Raw genomic sequence first — 21,432 nt, 5'->3', positions numbered from 1 at the left:
CTGGTCAATGGCTCTATTTTTGTGCCAGTACCAAGCTGTTTTGATTACTACAGCCTTATAATAAAGTTTGAAGTCTGGTAAGTTGATACCTCCCATTTTGTTTTTATTGCGTAGAATTGTTTTTGCTATGTGGGGTCTTCTCTGGTTCCATATGAAGCATAAAATTAATTTTTCTACATTTGTGAAGAATGATGTTGGTATTTTAATAGGGATTGCATTGAATCTGTAGATCACTTTCGGTAGTATAGACATCTTAACGATGTTGATTCTGCCGACCCACAAGCGTGGTATGGTTTTCCACCTGCTAACGTCCTCTGCTATTTCCTTCCTCAATGTTTCATAGTTCTCCCTGTAGAGGTTTAATCTGATCTATTAATTTCTTTTTCTGACCCACAGTATTATGAAAGAGAAGTTACATTTTATTGTGGCTTTAGTATGTCTCAAGAAAAGGTGTTGAAGAAATGAGATGCTTTACAGATTAATAACTCTTTTATGGAATTGCAGTTAGTTCTCCAGTATCTGAACTAGAAAAACAAAAATCTTAGAAAATCTACTGCTCCAAAATTTATGTATTTTAAAGAATAGTGGGATAAACTATCAGCCAGGTCAAATAGAGGCCACTGAGTAGTGCACACACTGACAGCACTGCAAATAGCACCTAATAGCACTACAAACAGGCCTACAAAGACTTTGAAAACTGAACTGACACCAGAACCACAGCCCACAGCTCACAGAGGTTCATTGTAACTTGAAGCCTAAAGCTAATAAGTTAATTGCCTACTAAAACAAAAATATCAACATTCATCACAGGATTTCAACAAGATCAAGTCTTACATGATGATAAAGTTCATTTATTTAGTTGCTACCTAGAATTTCACTGTTTATATATCCATTTTCCTTTGAAGGATGTAATTACCCCAACTTTAGTCTTATTAATTCTGTCATAGTGATCATTCTTGTACATATTTATTCATGTAGATATGTGAAAATTTCTCTAAGGAATATTCCTAGAAATGGAATTTCTGAGTCATAGAGTATGGCATTTTTAAATTTACTTGATATTGTCAAATTGTGTTCCCAAGTGATTTTCCTAATTTACTCTTCTGCTAACAGTATATGAGTTTGTTGTTTTTTTTTCTTACTATATCCTCTCTAGCCCTTGATATTTTCCAAGTTTTTAATTTACTAATCTAATGTATGTGAATAGTATTTCTTTGTTATTTTAATAAACATTTGTCTGATTGCTAAAAAAAAAAAATCAAGTCTTAATAATATTCAAAATGTCCAAGATACCCAAAATTATTTGGTATATAAAGAAGCAGGAAAATCTCAACTTGTGTGAGAAAAGATAATCAAAAGACAACACTGAGATGAGAGATGTTGGAATTATCTGACAAAACTTTAAGGAGCTCCAACAATCATTAAAACTCTTGAAACAAGCTGAGCTCAATGGCATGCACCTGTAGTCCCAACTACTTGAGACCATAACGCAGGAGGATTGCATGAGCCCAGGAGTTCGAGACTGCAGTGAGCTATGATTACGCCACTGTACTCCAGCCTGGGCAACAGAATGAGACTCCATCTCTAATAAAATAAAAATAAATAAATAAATAAAAATAAAATAGACTATTTTTCTCCTCTTGAGTTATGTGTGGAGATTGAATGCAAAAATGAATAACACTGTCTGGTAGGATTTTTTGATGTGTGTAAATTTAATATATATTAAAAATACTACAACAAAAAGTACAAAGGATAAAAAGTACAAAGGGACAGAAATGGTAGAAAGGATTCTACATTCCACTTGAAGTGATAAAACATTAATTCTAAATAGACTTTAGAAGTTTGGTGTATTTATTGTAATCCCTAGATCAACCATTTTAAAAAACTACACAAACATAAAAAACACAACCGATAAATTAGAATATTAAAAAAAGTTCTAATAGCCCAAAAGAAGGCAGCAAAGAGGAAACAGAAGAAAAAAATGGAGCAAAAGAAAATAATAGATTCCAATCCAACATATCAACATTTACATTAAATATAAATGGTCTAAACATACCAATTAATTGAAAGAGACTGTCAGAAGAGATTTAAAAACTCATGATCCAGCTACATGCTGTCCACAGGAACTCACTTTGAATATAATTATATACCTAGGTTAAAAGTTAAAAGATGGAAAAAGATGTATTATGAAAACTCTAATCAAAAGAAAACTGAAATGACCATATTAGTATCAGACGAAGTAGATTTCAGAGCAAAGAAAATTACCAGAAATAAAGGAGGACATTAAATGATGATAAAGGAGTCAGTTTATCAAGAAGGCATAACAATCCTAAATGTGCATGTATCTGACAACAGAATGTCATAATACATGAAGCAAAAAATTATAGAAGTCACAACAGGAATAGACAAATCCACACTCATAGTTGGAGACCACATCGCTCTTCTCTCAACAACTGACAGAACTAATAGAAAATCATCGCACCCACCAATAGAATACACATTCTTTTATACTGTACATGAACATTCACCAAGACAGACCATATCCTGGGTCATAAAACAAACCTAAAATTTAAAAAAACATACAAAGTGGTTCTTTGACCATAATGGAATTAAAGTAGGAACTAGTAACAGAAAAATATCGAAATACTTAGAAATTAAAACAACACACTTCCAAATAATCCATAGGTCAAAGAGACAGTCTCAAGGAAATCAGTAAATATTATAAACTAAAAAATAAATTACAACATATCATTTGTGCGATGTAGCTTAAACAGTAGTTAGTGGAAATTTTATGCCATTAAATGCTTATATTAGAAAAGAAGAAATGCTGCATCAATAATCTAAGCTTTCATCTCAAGAAACTAGAAAAAGAAACGCAAAATAAACTCAAAGCAAGCAGAAGAAAGGGAATAACAAAGATAAGTGCAAACATCATTGAAGTTGAAAATAGAAAAACAATAAAGAAAATTGAGGTAATCAAAAGCTTGTTTGAAAAGACCAATAAAATTGATAAAGCTAGTCAAAAAATAAAAAGAGGCCGGGCTCAATGGCTCACGCCTGTAATCCTAGCTCTCTGGGAGGCCGAGGCGGGCGGATTATTTGAGCTCAGGAGTTCGAAACCAGCCTGAGTAAGAGCGAGACCCCATCTCTACTAAAAATAGAAAGAAATTAATCGTACAACTAAAAGTATATAGAAAAAATTAGCCGGGCATGGTGGCACATGCCTGTAGTCCCAGCTACTCGGGAGGCTGAGGCAGAAGGATCGCTTGAGCCCAGGAGTTTGAGGTTGCTGTGAGCTAGGATGACGCCACGGCATTCTAGCCCGGGCAACACAGTGAGACTCTGTCTCAAAAAAAATAAATAAATAAATAAAAAGAAAGAAGACATGGGTTATTGATATAAGGAGTGAAAAAGAGGATATCATAATAAACCTCACAGACATTAAATATATAATAATGTTGTGAACTACTCTATGCAAATAATTTTGACAACGTAGTTTTTATGAAATAATTCCTTGAAAATCACAAACTACCAAACTTGCTGAAAATAAACCCGATAACCTCAATACTACTATGACTAGTAAAGGAATTAAATATATAGTTTTAAAAAATAACTCTGAAAAAGATATCTCCAGGTCCAAATGATTTCACTGGTGAATGCTAACAAAGAAAAAAATACCATCAACTGTGCCCATCTCCTCTAGAAAATATAAGATGAAGCAACATATCCCAGTTTATTTTCTGAGGTTACCATAACCCAAAAAAAGACAGTACAAAAAAGAAAACTATAGACCAGTATCTCTCATAACTACAGAAGCAAAAATCCTCAACAAAAGATTAAGAAATTGAATTTGATAATCTATGAAAAGAATAATAAGCCACAATCAAGTGGGGTTTACCTTGGGAAAGCAAGGCTCATTCAATCTTCAGAAATTAATGTAATGTACTATTTTAACAGTCTAAAGAAGAAAAATCAGTTGTTGAGATCAACTGCTACAAAAAGGACACTTGACAAAATTTAATACCCATTTGTGGTTTAAAAAAAAACTTAGCAGCTGGGTGTGGTGGTTTACACCTGTAATCCCAGCACTTTGGGAGGCCAATGTGGGAGGACTGCTTGAGGCCAGAAGTTCAACAACAGTCTGAGCAACATAGCAAGACCCAGTCTCTACAAAAGATACCAAACTTACACAATCTCCCAAGACCCAACCAGGAAAAAACAGAACTCCTGAACAGACCAGTAACAATCAATGAAGATTGAATCAGTAATAAAAAATCTCTCAATAAAAAAATAAAGCCCTGGACCAGATGGATTCACAGCCAAATTCTAACAGACCTACAAAGAAGAACTAATACCTATAATACTGAAATTATTCCATAATATTGAGGCGGGAATCCTCCCTAACTCATTCTATGAAGCCAGCATCACTTTGATACCAAAGCCAGGAAAGGACACACACACAAAAAAACTACGGACCAATATCCCTTATGGACATAGATGCAAAAATCCTCAATAAACTACTAGCAAACCAAATTGAACAGCACATCAAAAAAATAATCCACCATGACCAAATGGGCTTCATCCCAGGGATGCAAGGATGGTTTAACATATGTAAATCAATGAATGTGATTCACCACATCAACAAAAGCAGAAACAGAGACCATATGGTCATCTCAGTTGATACAGAAAAAGCATTCAACAAAATGCATCACCTTATCATGATAAAAACCCTCAACAAACTAGTCATAGGAGGAACATATCTCAGAATTATAAAAGCCATACGTGACACACACAGCCAACATCATACTGAATGAAGAAAAGTTGAAAGCATTCCATCTAAGACCTGGAATAAGACAAGGATGCCCACTGTCACCACTCCTATTCAACATAGTGCTGAAAGTCCTAGCCAGGGCAATCAAGCAAGAGAAAAAAATAAAGGGCACCCAAATCAGGAATGAAGAGGTCAAACTATCACTCTTCACTGACAATATGATCTTGCATCTAGAAAAACCCAAAGATTCCAAGAGTTTCCTGAAATTAATAAATAAATTCAGCAAAGTCTCAGGATACAAAATCAGTGTACATAAATCAGTAGCATTTCTATATACTAATAACAATCAAGCCAAGAGTCAAAGACTCAATACCATTTCACAGTAGCTACAAAGAAAATAAAATATCTAGGAATATACTTAACCAGGGAGGTAAAAGATCTCTCCAAGGAGAACTACAAAACTCTGGGGAAAGAAATTGCAGAGGATACAAACAAATGGAAAAACATATCATGCTCATTGATAGGTAGAATCAACATTGTTAAAATGTCCATCCTACTCAAAGCGATTTACAAATTCAACACAATCAAGTTACCAAAGTCATACTTCAGAGATCTAGAAAAAATAATTTTACACTTCATTTGGAACCAGAAAAAAGCCCGAATAGCCCAAAGCAACAATAAACAAAAAGAACAAATCTGGAGGCATCACATTATCAGAATTTAAACTATACTACAAGGCTATAGTAACCAAAACAGCATGCTGTTGGTACAAAAAAAAGAGACATAGACTAATGGAACAGAACAGAGAACCCAGATATAAAACCATCTACCTACAACCAACTGATCTTTGACAAAGCAGACAACAACACACACTGGGGAAAAGAAGCCCTATTCAATAAATGGTGCTGGAAAAATCAGATAAAAACATGCAGAAGAATGAGACAGGACCCCTACCTCTCACCACTCACAAAAATTAATTCAAAATGGATAAAAAATTTAAATATAAGGCATGAAACTATAATAATTCTAGAGAAAATTGTAGGGCAAACTCTTCTACATATTGGCCTAGGCAAAGAATTTATGAAAAACAACCCAAAGGTATTCATGGCAATGACAAAAATTAATAAATGGAATTTCATTAAATTAAAAAGCTTCTGCACAGCTAAAGAAATAATCAACAGAGCAAACAGATAACCTACAGAATGGGAGAAAATATTTGCAAGGTACACATCCAATAAAGGGCTAATAACCAGAATCTACAAAGAACTCAAGGAAATCAGCAATAAAAAACAACCCCATTAAAAAGCGGGCAAAAGACATGAACAGCTGCTTCTCAAAAGAAGAAAGACAAATGGCCAAGAAAATGAAAAAATGCTCAATGTCACTAATCATCAGGGAAATGCAAATTAAAACCACAATGAGATACCACCTTACCCCAGTCAAAATGGCTTTATTAAAATGTCCAAACACAGTAGATGCTGGTATGGATGCAGAGAGAAAGGAATGCTTATACACCATCGGTCGGAATGCAAATTAGTACAACCTCTATGGAAAACAGTATGGAGATTACTCAAAGAACCAAAAAAGCAGACCTACCATTCGATCCATCGATTCCACTACTGGGTATTTACAGAAAGGAAAATAAGTCATTTTATCAAAAAGACACCTGCACTTGAATGTTTATTCCAGCATAATTCACAATTGCAAAGATGTGGAATCAACCCAACTGCCCATCAATTCATAAATGGGTTAATAAAATGTGGTATATGTATACCATGGAGTACTACACAGCCATAAAAATGATGAACTAAGGCCTTTTGCAACAATCTGGATGGAACTGGAGACCATTCTTCTAAGTGAAGTATCACAAGAATGGAAAAACAAACACCACATGTACTCACTATTTAAACTGGAACTGATGAGCACAGAAGTGCACAGAGGGAAGTAAAACTCAGTTGAAAGCAATTGGGGGGCAGGGAAGAGGAATAAACAAACCTAATGGGTACTATGAACACTATTTGGGTGACGGGCACACCTATAGCCAAGATTCAAGCATTACAAAGACAATCCATGTAACCTAAAACATTTGTACCTCCTTAATATTTTGAAGAAAAAAAAAACTTAGCTGGGCGTAGTGGTGTGTGCCTGTAGTCCCAGCTACTTGGAGGGCTGAGGTAGGAGGATCACTTGATCCCAGGAGTTTGAGGTTGCAGTGAGCTATGATGACACCACTGCATTCTAGTCCAGGCAACAGAGTGAGACTCTGTCTCAAAAAAAAAAAAAAAAAAAAAAAACCTCTCCAATAAGAAAACAGACCACAGAAAGTCAAATACTGCACGTTCTCACTTATAAGTGAGAGCTAAATAATGTGCACACATAGACATTTGAGTGTGGAATGATAGACATTGGACACTTAGAAAGGTGGGTTGGGAGGGAGTGGATAATAGGAAATTACTTAATGTGTACAATGCACATTGTTTCAGTGATGGATACACTAAAAGCCCAGACTATGCAACATATCCATGTAATAAAATTGTACTTGTACCACTTAAATTTATACAAATTTTAAAAATGAGCAAAAGACCTGAACAGAAACTTCAATAAGAAAATGTATGAATGGCAAATAAGCACATAAAAATATTCAACATCATTAGCTATTAGGGAGATGAGAATTAAAACCACGATGAGATATCCCTGCGACCTGTCAGAGTGTCTATAATTTTAAAAAAATACTGACAAATTCCAAGTGCTAGTAAGGTTGCAAAATAATTGGAACTTTCATGCATTGTTGGTGAGAATACAAAATGGTACAGCTATCCTGGGAAACAGTTTGGCAGTTTTATAAAGTTAAATATATTTACCATATGATCCAGCAATTCTATTCTTAAGTATTTATCCTAGAGAAATGAAAACATGTTCACACAAGAACCTGTATGTGAATGTTTACAGCAGTTTTTCTCACAGTTTTCAAAAACTGAGAAAACAAATATTTTTCAACAGGTGAATAAGTAAACTAGTACATCTATACAATGGAATACTGCTCAACAACAAAAAAATAACAAACTACTAATACACGTAACTTGATATGAATATCAAGGCATATATTCAGAGACAAAAGCCAGTCATAGAAGTTCATACTGTATGATTCTAATCATATGACATTCTTGAAGTCAAAACTATAGTGATGGAGATTTCAGTGGTTGCCAGGGATTATGGGTAAGGGACAGTATGATTATAAAGTATATAAGGGAATTTTTTTAGCTGATGAAACTGTTCTGCATTCTGATTGTGGTGGTAATAACATAAATCTAAACATCTGTTAAAATTCATAGAACTCTACATCTGAAGAAAGTCAATTTTAATATACAGTAATTTAAACAATAAAAACTGTAAAACAAAAATATATAGTAAGAGGACACAAAACTTTATGAGACATTATCTCAGCTTTATTTTTTAAAAGATGCATAAATAGTAGGTAGGAGCTAAACATCCAAAGGAGAACTCTTGTTGGATTATGTTAGTATTCTTTTTCTATGCTTTTAGGGTTTTTCTGCACTAATAGTGGATTACTGTTAAAATTAGGAAAATACAGTTTATTTAATATAAAATTTTTACCATTCATTTTATTTTTGTAATAACTAGGAGTTCAGCACATCACATTTGGTTTCCATGATTATTTCTCCTAAATACTGTACGTGGTTTGCGAGCAGCCTGGGCAACACAGTGAGACCCTGTCTCTACAAAAAGTTTTTTAAAAATTAACCAAGCATCGTGGCTCATTCCTGTAGTCCCCGCTACTCAGGAGGCTGAGGCTGAGGAGGGAGGCATGCTTGAGGCCAAGAGTTCAAGGCGGCAGTGAGCTATCATTACACTTCTGCACTCCAGGCTGGGTAACAGAGTGAGACCTTGTCTCTTAAAAAAAAAAAAAGAAAGAAAGTAAAAAACAAAAACTGTATATGTAAAATGCATCATTTTTATGTTGTATTTAAATGATTATTATATTATTGAAAGTGTCCAGGGAAATTTATTTAAATTATATTTTTTAAAAACTCAGAAATTTGAAAATATTCAATACTCTAAAATCTGTAACTTATACCTAACCTTAAAATTTTTGTTTTTTAATCCTCTTCTCAATTAAAAAACCCATACACTACAGAAAAGTAATTGACAGAAGAAATGAACCTGAAAAAGACATCTGTGCTGGATCTTTGATGACTAATACCTACAATGCAGAAGGTAATGCTATTCAAGGTACCCAAAGTATTCAAAGTAAAACAAAAACAATGCTATAGCTTGTAAGAACTTTCAGCAAATGAATAAAAATAAGAAAACTCTGAGCATTTCTAATTGATGTGTTATAAAACTGTTCTTGTTTGATGTAATATAAAATACCAAGTCACCTGATTATAATAAGCAAGGATAAATTTTAATGATCATATAAATAAATACAGATAAATTTGGGGATCTTGTTAAAATATTGATTCTGATTCAGGTCTGGGGTAGGACCCATGATTCTGCATTTCTAACAAGCTCTCAATTGATAAGCTGCTATCTTGGAGACTACATTTTGAGTAGCCAGGCTCTGAGGGTCACTGAGAAAAATGTCATAAATCTTGCCCAATTTAGTAGAAAAGAAAGAAATGTATACAGTAAGTACCATAACACAGGGAAGTCACATAATATACTCCCTAAAAGTGGTACCAAAAAAAATAGCAAGACATAGTAACAGAAATCACTACCAGCCAAGATGTCCAGCTAAAGAGGTGGCCTTCAAAGATAAGTAGACTTTCGACATGCAGAAGAAATTCCAAATATAGAAAGCACAAATAATACAGATGACTGTCTGTGAAGGGACAAAAGTAATTAACATTTGAGTGTTCTCACTGTGTCCCCTTCTCACTCCCTTCTAAAGATGAATCTAACCTGGCCCACTCATTCTATTCCCTTTCCCTCTAAGAAGAGGTCAATTCTGCTGAATTGCCTTTGAGACTTTGAAATGCAAAATGTAGAAGAAAGGCAAAGACAGAGAGGCAAGTAGAGTTGAGAGCCTTTATATGGAATTTTTCTTCTGAAGAGCTTAGGGAAGGAAATGCATGAAAGCAACTTCAACATGTGACAAAGGTGGATAGGAGAGAAAATGAATTTTTAAGAAGTATCACATAGTACCAAGCATATAATTTTTTTGTCATTGTTAAACTGAGTTCAACTGACTATATGTCAGAAAGCCTACATGTTGTAATGTAGTGCCAACTCTGATCCAAAATACTATCACTTCAACTCTTTGGTTGTCCTCTCCTGTGAAATAAAAATTTTAATAAAATGATTCTCACACAGGACAAGCAGGTGAATAAACAATTAAAGCAATTCTTTTGGTATTAATAGTTTAAAAACACATGATTATTAGTAGAGAAAAAATGGCATTTTCCTCTAAGTTTCTGTTTTCCCTTGAATTTGGAGGAAAATATGGAGTTAACAGTGTTCAACAAGGCCAGAAGGAAAGTTGAAATTAAAAGTAATGGTTATTACAAATCAAACAAAAATTACTACTTTCAAAGAAAAAAGTATCTCTGCAGATGATATAGTTTCCTTGATGATATTTAAGAAATGTAATTGAAGAACTTGAGTTATTTCTAAACTACTTTTGTCATTCTGACAGTGACAGTGATTGCACTAAAGTAGTAGATCATGGCTTTATATGCTTCATAAGGCCAATGATGCTAAGGTATAAAGAGTAGTGGAGGATTAGGATTAAAAGGTAGGTATGGACCAGATTGTGGATAGACTTCAGTGTAAGGAGTTTACATTTATTTCAATTGGTAATGGTATGGCTTTGAAAGTAGTCAAGCAGGTGACTGAGATAATCAAAATCATGGTGAAAGAATATTAATCTGGTGGCCTCATCCTAAAATGAAAAATGACATAGGAAACACCAAATAGCAAGATTATAGTAATTTGGGAGTAAAGTAAGCCTGAGTGAAAATATTGATAGTGGGAAAAGAAAAAGATAAATTTGAGAGACATTATGATAAAAAAAAAACTTAACATTACTTGGATTCCTTTATCCAGCAATCAAACAAATATTTATAAAGTGCTACTATGTGCCAGAAACTATGTTATATAGCAGAAATAGAAGTAAAAGACATAATTGTGCTTATAAGGTGTTCATAGTAAAGAACGATGGTAGAAGTATAGACGAATGCTTTGATGCATTTTCCAATCTGCCATTAGAGTGACTGCTGTGGTTTGAATATCTATCCCCTCCAAAACTCATGCTGAAATTTAATTCCCGATGTGACAATATTGAGAGGTGGGTCTAAGAGAGAGCCATTAATTCATTCATGGAATAATGGGGTTAATGGATTAATAGGTTATACAGTAGGGGAACTAGTGGCTTTATAAGAAGAGGATGAGAGACCTGAGCATTAGCATACTCAGCCCCTTTGCCATGTGATACCCTGTGCCACCGATTACTCTTCAGAGTCCCAACCAGCAAGAATCCCAGCCACCAGATGTGGTCCCTCAGCCTTGGATTTCTAAGCCTCCATAACTGTAAGAAATAAATTCTTTTTCTTTATAAAGTACCCAATTTCAGGTATTCCATTATAAGCAACAGGAAATAAACTAAAACAGTGACCAACCTTAAACTGTTTAGACCTTTTTATAATCTGTCTACACCATCTCTACTCAATCTTATTTTCCACTACTCCACAATTTTTAACTGCTTCTACTTCCTCATCACCCAATGTGATGCCTTCTACCCAACATTCTAAAAATATTCACTTCAGAAATGATTAATAGTTTCCTACTGACTTATTCTAATGATCATTATCCAGATTTCCTCCACATGACCTCTAGTAGCATTTGACATTACTATTCTTCTTGAAATACTCTTATCTTTGCCTTCTTTGTATTCTAGCCCACTGAATCCTCTTTTTCCCTATTTAGATCTTGATCAACTCCAATAAACATTTTAGAAATAGTAAACAAGTTAAAAAGAATTTTTTTTTATTTCAGCATATTATGGAGTACAGATGTTTAGGTTACATGTGTTGCCCTTGGTTCCCCCCCCCAAGTCCGTGTTTCAAATATGTCCATCCTTCGGGTAGTGCGCATTGCACTCCTTGTGTATACAAATACCCGTCTTAAACTACCTATTCTAATATAGGTGGCTAGGTAACATATCAGGTCCTATCTTTCTGCCTATGTGTAAGCTGCAAAACTTAAGTACCAAAAGATGAATGCAGTAAGAACAAATTAATGAATATAGTTTGTATTAGTCAAGGTTATAATTTCCATGCTGAGACTGAAATTTTTCTGAATGAGAAGCAGCACCATTAACTAGTATTATCAAACTGAATGGCTTTGGAAATTAGTTTTTGCTGCAAACTTGATAATATTTCTTAATGATTTCAACCTAAAATTATAAGGCAAAACACTGCTTATATGTGAAATATATACTGAAGTAAAGCCATGTTAATGTTGATGGAGGTTATCTGAATCATAAGGAATATCAAAGTTGTGCTACCAAGAGTAAAAACAAGAAATAAGATCTATATTTTCCCACACAAATCTGAAGTAAATATATTTTCTGAGCTAAGACTATGGTTCCAACTAAGGTAAAAAAAAAGAAACTGTTGGCTGGGTGCGGTGGCTTACACCTGTAATCCTAGCACTCTGGAAGGCCAAGGCAGGAGGATTGCTTGAGGCCAGGAGTTTGAGACCAGCCTGAGCAAGTCTCTAGTAAAAATTAGCCAGGTGTGGTGGTGCACACCTGTAGTTCCAGCTACTCAGGAGGCTGAGGCAAGAGGATCGCTTGAGCCCAGGAGTCCGAGGTTACTGTGAGCTAGGCTGACGCCACAGCACTCTAGCCCAGGCAACAGAATGAGATTCTGTCTCAAATAAAAAAAATAAATAAAGAGAGAAAGAAAGAAGAAACTGTCCCAGTTTTCGCACTTAAAAGTCCCCAAATCCTGAGAAACCACTTAGTCCCAGAAAACTGGAACAACTAGTCTCCCTAATTCTGGCACCATGTTTTGGACCTGGATTAAAATGCAAAGGAAATTTCCATATTTCAAAATCCATCAGCTGTGCAACTGAGGAGCTTCTATCTAACCTTCAATTGGAAGTGATTACTCTGCAATGTAATGACATGCTATAAAACAAATATCAAGAGAAGAATCTAATAGTTATAAAACAAGATGCTGTTCATGGATTGATATCAGTATTTGGTAGTTCTTAACTATTTGAAAAGGTATTTTCAGAGATGAAATACATAAAATCTCATCAGATAAGCATTAACATAAACATTTGCAGTTGAGTTTGATGAGAAAGAACACTAAATTTGAACCCTAATTAAATGCTATTCTCCTATTCTCATTAAAGTTTTTTTTAAAAAATGATACTCAATTATTATTATATTTTGAATTTTATCAATAACAATTTTGTGCAATGTTTCTGTCTTGTTATATAAGTACTATATTAGTATCTTCAATTTTGCCTCTGACCCCACAAAGCCTAAAATATTTACAGTCTGGCCCTTTACATGACGTGGGCCCCTTGTCTAGACTAAGACAAATATAGTTAAGGGATGAGGACTGTCATAGTTGATAATAAACTAAATGAAGCAGTAACACTGACTTTTATGACAAAAATAAACAGAATTGGTATATATTTAAAAGTCTATAACATACCAGAGTTAGAAGTAATCACTTTGCTATACCAATCTCTTTAGATGTCCATCTAGAATCTAGATTATAGATCTTAAAACTGCTGCTATGAAAATTAATTTTCCTTTATATGAAAAAATTGGCATGGATTCAAGGAAGATTGACAATGACTAACATGAAGAAACTTATATTTTTAAGAAGTTTTTAAAAATAAAGTTGTTTAGCTCAAAAATGTCAGTATTACAGAAGTAACAATTATTGTGTAAAATTATACAAACTACGCTGTGCTGTTTTATGGTTATGGAAGACTTTTAAAAACATAACCAAATTAAAACAGAGTAGTTTTGTTTAGTCATAAGAAGAACTTATTGACCACTGAAAAGACAAAATGTTTCTAAGAGAGATTATTAATTTCATACTCCTAGAGATCTTCAAGAAGAGATAACTATCTTATTGTAGGATTTAAACATTTATCTACCTAAAGGCAAGAGCCAATCCATTTTTTTAAAAAATTCCAATGTCCTATGAAAACATTACAATCCATATTTTATAGCATGGAGCCATATCATTAGAAATGTGACGAAATTGTTGAACTACAGCTAAACAAAACATCCCAAACTATACAAAAAATGCCCAATAGCCAAGTAATTTTGAGTCAATGACAGATAAGTTTTTTATTTATATATACATACATATATATGTATGTATAAATCCTCATCAAGGCATTAATTGGTGCTGGGACTACAAGGAGGAATTAGATGCTGCCAATAAGCTTCAGTAAATACATTAATATAATCTACTTGGGAAAGTGAACTAACTAAAGGAAATTAGTAAGTTAGCATAAGCCTAGTGCCAAATGAGTGATATATGTAAGCACTAAGTGCTATAAGAGAAACATAATTGGGATATGTAAATACCACCAATTATACACAATTACTTGTTTCAAGGATAAGAATATGTAAATTAATGCTTACCTATTAATATCCATCAATAATGAAAAATTAGATTGTGGCAGTTATGACAGTCCTTTTTTCTCAGCATATAAAGTTAAGTAAGGATGCCTCTTTTAAAAGCATCATTTTGATGTACTAAGTAAGCCAAAGTCAGCAGGTATAGTGCTTCTATTAGAGCAGATAACATAACTGATCAATTACAGCTTTCTTTCCCACTGAGCCAAGAAAACCAAAAGCCTCATAAAACTCTACATAGTTCCCTAGGTAACCACAACTAATCAACCAGAATTGGCATTTAGATGAGGCTTACTTGCCATGCTGGTTTTAAGGTATCATTTTAAAAGCACAAAGAACAATATAGGCATAGTTTACTCATTTGATTTCAGTGCAGATATTAGCCATATGTGTATGTATGAGAATAAATGGTATTTTCAAACTATGTTAAGGTTTGGTTTTTGCTTTCTCTAGAGTTTTCAGCATTTTAATTTATTTATGATTATTTGAGGAATTTGTCTTTTTAGTGAGGAAACTTAGAAGTTTTGTTAATTTTTATTAAGGTCCTTTATTAGATTTTAAGATAATTAATGTTGTGATCTTTTATTTTAGAAGCAGAACTGAGAGAAGATTGCAGAGGGCAGGTAAAACACTTTCTCTTACTGTTTTTCTCTTAGAATTTAAATATTGTATGTATGTTTTGATCATTTTGAACTCAGGAAATGCTGCATATTGGTCTACATTAACTACATTAATAGTTTCTATAAAACTATTTTGCTTTTTGGTATTTCCAAGTGGTATTAAAATAGTTCTTTTTAATATAAAATTATTCCTAATGGAATATGTGCAGATAAAACTATGTATCTTGAATTTGACTCAAAATAATCCAGTGGGGAGGAAGTAGAAGGGATATAGATGAATTAAGCGTTACCAGGAATTGATAATTGATGAAGCCGGAAATATAACAATTTACAATTATCATTCTCTCTTTGGTATGTAGTTGAAATTATCAAAAAATAAATTTTAAATAAAAGGTTTGTAAGAATGATGAAATTATCCAATACATTTTTATTACATTTAGGTACAATTTTTATAAGTAATACATATTAAAAAAATCACATCTGGGCTGGGTTCAGTGGCTTATGCTTGTAATCCCAGTACTTTGGGAGGCCAAGGTGAGAGGAGTGCTTGAAGGCAGGAGTTTGAGACCACCCTTAGCAACATAGCAAAACCCTATCTCTACAAAAAATATTAATAGAAAGAATTGGCTGCGCAAGGTGGCACACACCAGTAGTCCCAGCTATTCAGGAGGCTGAGGTGGGAGAATCTCTTGAGGCCAGTAGTTTAAGGTTACTGTGAGCTATGATCACACCACTGCATGCCATCCTAGGTGCCAGCGAGACCCCATCTCTTAAAAAAAAAAAAAAGTCACATCTGATGAACCCCTCTCTATATTCTGTCCCTGAAATCACATTTAAGTTCCCAGAGAGATGTCACATCTAAGTTCCTAGTTTCTGAGAAGAGATATTAATTCCCTATTATACCAATTTCAAAAAGGTTAGGTATAAATCAGAGAAATCCCCATAATTTTATTAATTGCCCACATAGCCCGCAGTGGATTATCATAGAAACTGATTTGTTATGAGACTTGAGTTTGAATGACAGTTCCACAATTACTACCATTACAACTTTGAGCAAATCATTTCATCTTTTTTAGCCTCAACTTGTTCATCTGTAAAATAGAGATAATTCCACGTATCCCAAAGTATTTTTATAAGCTCTATTGTAAACATGAATGTGGTAGGACTTCCTATGGAGCTATACTAATGATACTAATTATCAACATCATTGCTTTAATCAACTTCTTTATTGACATATCTCTATTGAAAATAAAAATAATAATCTTGGTTATCTTAGCAAATACTCCATATTACAGTTGAATATACGTGCATAATAATTTGCATTTAATTTTCTAAAGCTTAAGGAAATTTTACCTTAAATTTTATATATTTTAAATAGCTTTTTTTTGAATACTTGTTAAAAAAAAAAGAACAGCATACTATCCAAACTTTACAGACTGGGTACCCATAAAAGGTGGAAAAATAAAGAAAACTTTATAGACATATCCACTTAGATAAACATGTGTACATGAGATCTAATCAAGAAACTCACTTCCCAAAAATCTTTCTGGAAGGGTTTTTACACAGAATAAGGGAAACGTCAGTTTGTAAACACTGGGTGCAGTGGCTCACGCCTATAGTCCAAACACTCTGGGAGGCCAGGGTGAGAGAATCACTTGAGGTCACCAGCCTGGGCAACACAGTGAGACCCCATCTCTATGAAAAAAAAATAAGAAAAATAGCCGGGCATGGTGGCGTGCACTTATACTCCTAGTTACTTGGGAGGCTGAGGCAGGAAGATCCCTTGAGCCCAGGAGTTTGAGGCTGCAGTGAGCTATGATCATGCCACTGCAACAACAACAACAAAAAACAGGATCCAACAATATGCTGCACATAAGAGACTCATTTTAGATCTAATACATAAGGTGAAATTGAAAGGACAGAAAAAGATATTCCATGTAAATAGTAAGCATAAGACAGCAAGCGTGCCTATAATGATATCAGACAAAATAAACTTTAAGTCAAAAACTGTTACAAGAGACTAGAACAAATACCATATAATGATTAAAGGGTTAATTCACCAGGAAGATATAATGGCTACAAATATTTATGCACCAAACATCAGAGCTCTAAAATATATGAAGCAAACATTAACAGAATTAAAGGAAGAAATAGGCAGCAATGCAATAGTATTAGGAGACTTCAATACTAGATAGAATAATCAGACGGAATATCAATAAGGAGACAGAGGACTTGAGCAACACTGTAGACCAACTGAATGGAACAGACATATATAGAATACTCACCCAATCCGTATCAAAATCTCAACATTTTTTACAGAAATAGAAAAAAAAAACCTATCCTTAAATTAATGTGGGAAATCAAGGGACCCTGAAAAACCAAAATAATCTTGAAAATGAAGGAAATACATATTTCCTGGTTTCAAAATTTACTACAAAACTACAGTAATCAAAACATTATGGGACTGGCGTAAAGACATATAGAACCATGGAAGAGAATAGAGTGCCTGGAAATAAACCCTTGTGTATATGGATAAACGATTTCTGACAAAGATGACAAGACCATTCAATGGGGGAATAGACAGCCTTTTCAACAAATAATGCTGGGAAAACTGGATATCCATATGCGAAAGTATGAAGTTGGACCCTTACCTTATACCATTTATAAAAATTAACTCAAAATGTATCAAAGACCTATGCACAAGGTCTAAAACTATAAACCTCTTAGAAGAAAACAGGGGAAAGCTTCACAGCATTCAATTTGGCAGTGATTTCATGGATAAGACACCAAAAGCACAGGCAAAAAAACATAAATTAGACCACACTGAAATTTTTAAAAATGTCCATCAAAGAACACTATCAACAGTAAAAAGGCAGCCCACACAATAGAAGAAAATACATTCAGCTGTCTGTATCCATGGGGTCCACATGTGTGAATTCAACCAGCTACAGATCGAGGGACCTGGAACCAACCCCTAGAGATACTGAGGGACAAATGTATTTGTAAATCACATGTCTGGTAAGTGACTACTAACCAGAATATATAAAGAACTTCCTACAAGATAGTCATAGTGGCTCATGCCTATAATCTCAGCTACTCGGAAGGTTGAGAAAGGAGGATTGCTTGAGGACAGCAGTTTAGGACCTGGGAACATAATGAGATCTATCTCTAAAAAAAATGAAAAAAAACAAAAAATCTAGCCAGGCATGGTGGCATGCACCTATAGTCCCAGCTCCTCAGAAGGCTGAGGCAGAAGGATTGCTTGAGCCCAGGAGTTCAAGGTTACAGTGAGCTAGACTGTACCACTGCACTCCAGCCTGGGTAACAGATTGAGACGCTGTCTCTTAAAAACAAAACAAAAACAAAAAAAACCTCCTACAGCTTGAAAACAAACAAAAAAATTAAAAATGGGCAAAGGACTCCAATAGACATTTCTCCCAAGATATACAAGTGGCCAATAAGCACATGAAATGATGCTCAACATCACTAACTGTTAGGAAAATGCAAATCGAAATCACAATGAGAGACTACTTCACATACACTAGAATGGCTATTATCACTTGATTTTAGCCAAGACACCAAGAAGCAATAGGATGTCTAATATCAAAAAACAGAAAGCAAAAAGTGTTAGTAAAGATGTGGAGAAACTAGAAATTTTGTACATTGCTTGTTGGTATATAAAATGGTGTGGCCTATGTGGAAAACAGTGGTAGTTCCTCAAAAATTAAACATAGAACTATTAATATTATATGATCCAGAAATTCTATTTCTGGTGTATACCCAAAGAATCGAAAGCAGGGATGATATGAACAGATATTTTTATACCCATATTCATAGCAGCTTTAGTCTTAATAGCCAAAAAGTAGAAACAACTCACACATCCATCAACAAGCAGATAAATGCTTACAAAAAATGTAGTATATATTAATACATACAATGGACTATTATTTGGTCCTAATAAAAAGGAATGAAATTCTGATAACCTGCTACAACATGGACGAACTCTGAAGACATTATGCTAAGTAAAATAATTCAGGCTCAAAAGAATATATAATACTGTATGAGTCCACTTATATGAGTACCTGCAATAGTCAAATTTCTAGATACAAAAAGTAAAACAGTGGTTACCAGGGGCTGAAGAAAGGAAGGAATGGAAAATTGTAATTTAATGAGTACAAAGTTTCAGTTTGATGAAAATGTTGTGGAGATGGATACTAGTGATGATTACACAACAATATGAATGCACATAATGCCACTGAACTATACACTTAAAAAATAGTTACAATGGTAAATTTTATGTTACATATGTTTCATCACAATAAAAAAAATTAAAAGAAAAAGGAAGAAATGAAACCACTAGAGGTCTCGCTAGCTCTTGGGAAGATTTTGGAAGAATTTGTGCTAATGACAAAAACTGAGAGAAAGAATTTGAATTCTCCTTTAAACTTTAATAACTTTAAGTTATTTTCTTAGATTAACTTGGGGCTATATGTTTGAATGAGTTTAGGTATAGAGCATACCTCTTGATCCTTCCCACTGACTTTTCGTCATAGTAAAGTAGGTAATAAATCAGGTAGTTACATAACTACATTATCTTGTTTGTACTACTCATTGGCATACTCTCTGGAAGAAATCTTAGATTTGGAAATGGCAGAAATTCATTCTTTTAATGTGGAATTATTGCAGATATAGCTGCTTATATTGCTTTATGCTTTTATTATCACCCAGGAAAGTTAAGCCCAGCCAAAGGGAAGTGGTACATACTCTCACACACACAAACACACAGTATTTACATATTGACAATTACATTAATAAAGAGAACCTTGAAGGATAAGTGTGTAACTTCTAAAAATGATCAAAGTAGCAATTTTTAGGTTCACTAATACTTCTATCATAAGTTTATTAACTTACTTGATGGATGACAGTATCTTTAAGTATTTGTTGAGATGGATTAAGTGACATACTATTCTTATACTAATTTTCCTCAAAAAACTGATTTTTTTTTTTGAGACAGGGTCTTGCTCTGTCACCCAGGCTGGAGTATAGTGGCGTCATCATAGCTCACTGCAAACTCAAACTTCTGGGCTCAAGTGATCCTCCTGACTCAGCCTCCCAAGGAGCTGGGGCTACAGGTGCTCACCACCATGCCCAGCTAATTTTTCTGTTTTTTTAGAGATGGGGTTTTGCTCTTCCTCAGGATGGTTTCAAACTCCTGGCATCAAGCAACCCTGCAACCTCAGCCTCCAAAGTCCTAGGATTACAGACATGAGCCACCACACCCGGCCAAAAAACTGATTTTTAAAAATATATTTTTAAATATAGCAACATACTCCCTAAAGAGGAGAGTTAGATAAATCATTAGACAAAAAACAAAACTGTCAACACAGCCATAATATAAGATCATTCTTCATAGATATGAACCCATTTATCTCAGTATTTATGACCTATTTACTTTCTGAAAGATTTGGGACAGTTCATAAAAGTATTTTATATATAATATCTAAAATAAGTTATATACAAAGCATAAATCAATTAAAAGTTACAGAGTAAGAGATGTTGAATATTGGGCTGTTTTATAAAAATTAAAACTGAGTTTAGTTCTGAATTTGGGAAGTCAAAGGCAAAAAAGGAAAATAGGTTTACTTTGGGAGGCATTATGATACAACAGGAAGAATGCAGGATTTATAGGCAAACTAGTCCAGTCCAGTTTTGTTCCACTACTTCCTCACTACTACATACCTCTATCTCTGTTTCCTCATCTGTAAAATGAGAGTAATTTTATTTAATCTAATAATATTACAATTGCTATGTCAAATTAGGTAATGTGACACCATTTTGTAAACCCCAAAACACAGTTCATTATTATTTTTATAGACTTAATTTATTAAAGTATGCAAATAGTAAATTTATCTGTATAGAACATTTTTTTAGCACTGGATTCACACTGAAGAATGCTTGTGTAAAAAAACTGGAAAACTAACTAAACATGTTAGTTTTTGAAAAACACAGAAATCCAGCCGGGCACAGTAGCTCATGCCTATAATCCTAGCACTTGGGAGGCCAAGGCAGGAGGACTGCTTGAGGCCAGGAGTTTGAGATCAGCCTAAGCAAGAGTAAGACCATCTCTAAAAAAATAGAAAAATTAGCTGACATGGTGGCTCTCACCTATAGTTCCAGCTACTCAGGAGGCTGAGGCAAGAGGATCACTTGAGCCCAGGAGTTTTAGTTTGCAGTGAGCTATCATGATGCCACTGCATTGTAGCCCAGGTTACAGAGGGAGACCCTGTCTCAAAAAAGAAAAAGAAGGGAGCCAAGATGGTGGATGAGACAAGCCGCCAGTCAGAAGGTCTCTGCAAAAAAGACGAATTTTAGAAGAAAGAGAGAAAAAATAAACGAGCAGAGAAACA

At 34.1% G+C, this 21,432-nt stretch overlaps 1 protein-coding gene across 2 annotated transcripts in view; it reads left to right on the top strand.

The window, feature by feature from the left end:
- WDPCP (WD repeat containing planar cell polarity effector) overlaps positions 1-21,432 on the top strand; it is a 264,905-nt gene that overhangs the window by 223,409 nt on the left and 20,064 nt on the right. For both annotated transcript variants that reach the window (XM_012639221.1, XM_012639219.1), the window contains 2 exons: positions 8,928-9,007; positions 14,997-15,028. In XM_012639221.1, the coding sequence (XP_012494675.1) occupies positions 8,928-9,007; positions 14,997-15,028 (112 nt within the window). The remainder of the gene's footprint in view (positions 1-8,927; positions 9,008-14,996; positions 15,029-21,432) is intronic.

This window comes from Propithecus coquereli, unplaced genomic scaffold (genome assembly GCF_000956105.1).
Source record: "Propithecus coquereli isolate 6110/MARCELLA unplaced genomic scaffold, Pcoq_1.0 Scaffold138, whole genome shotgun sequence".
In the NCBI taxonomy this organism is placed as follows: Eukaryota; Metazoa; Chordata; class Mammalia; order Primates; family Indriidae; genus Propithecus; species Propithecus coquereli.
Note: the sequence above shows the minus strand (reverse complement) of the source record. Positions and strands in the feature narration are given on the sequence as shown.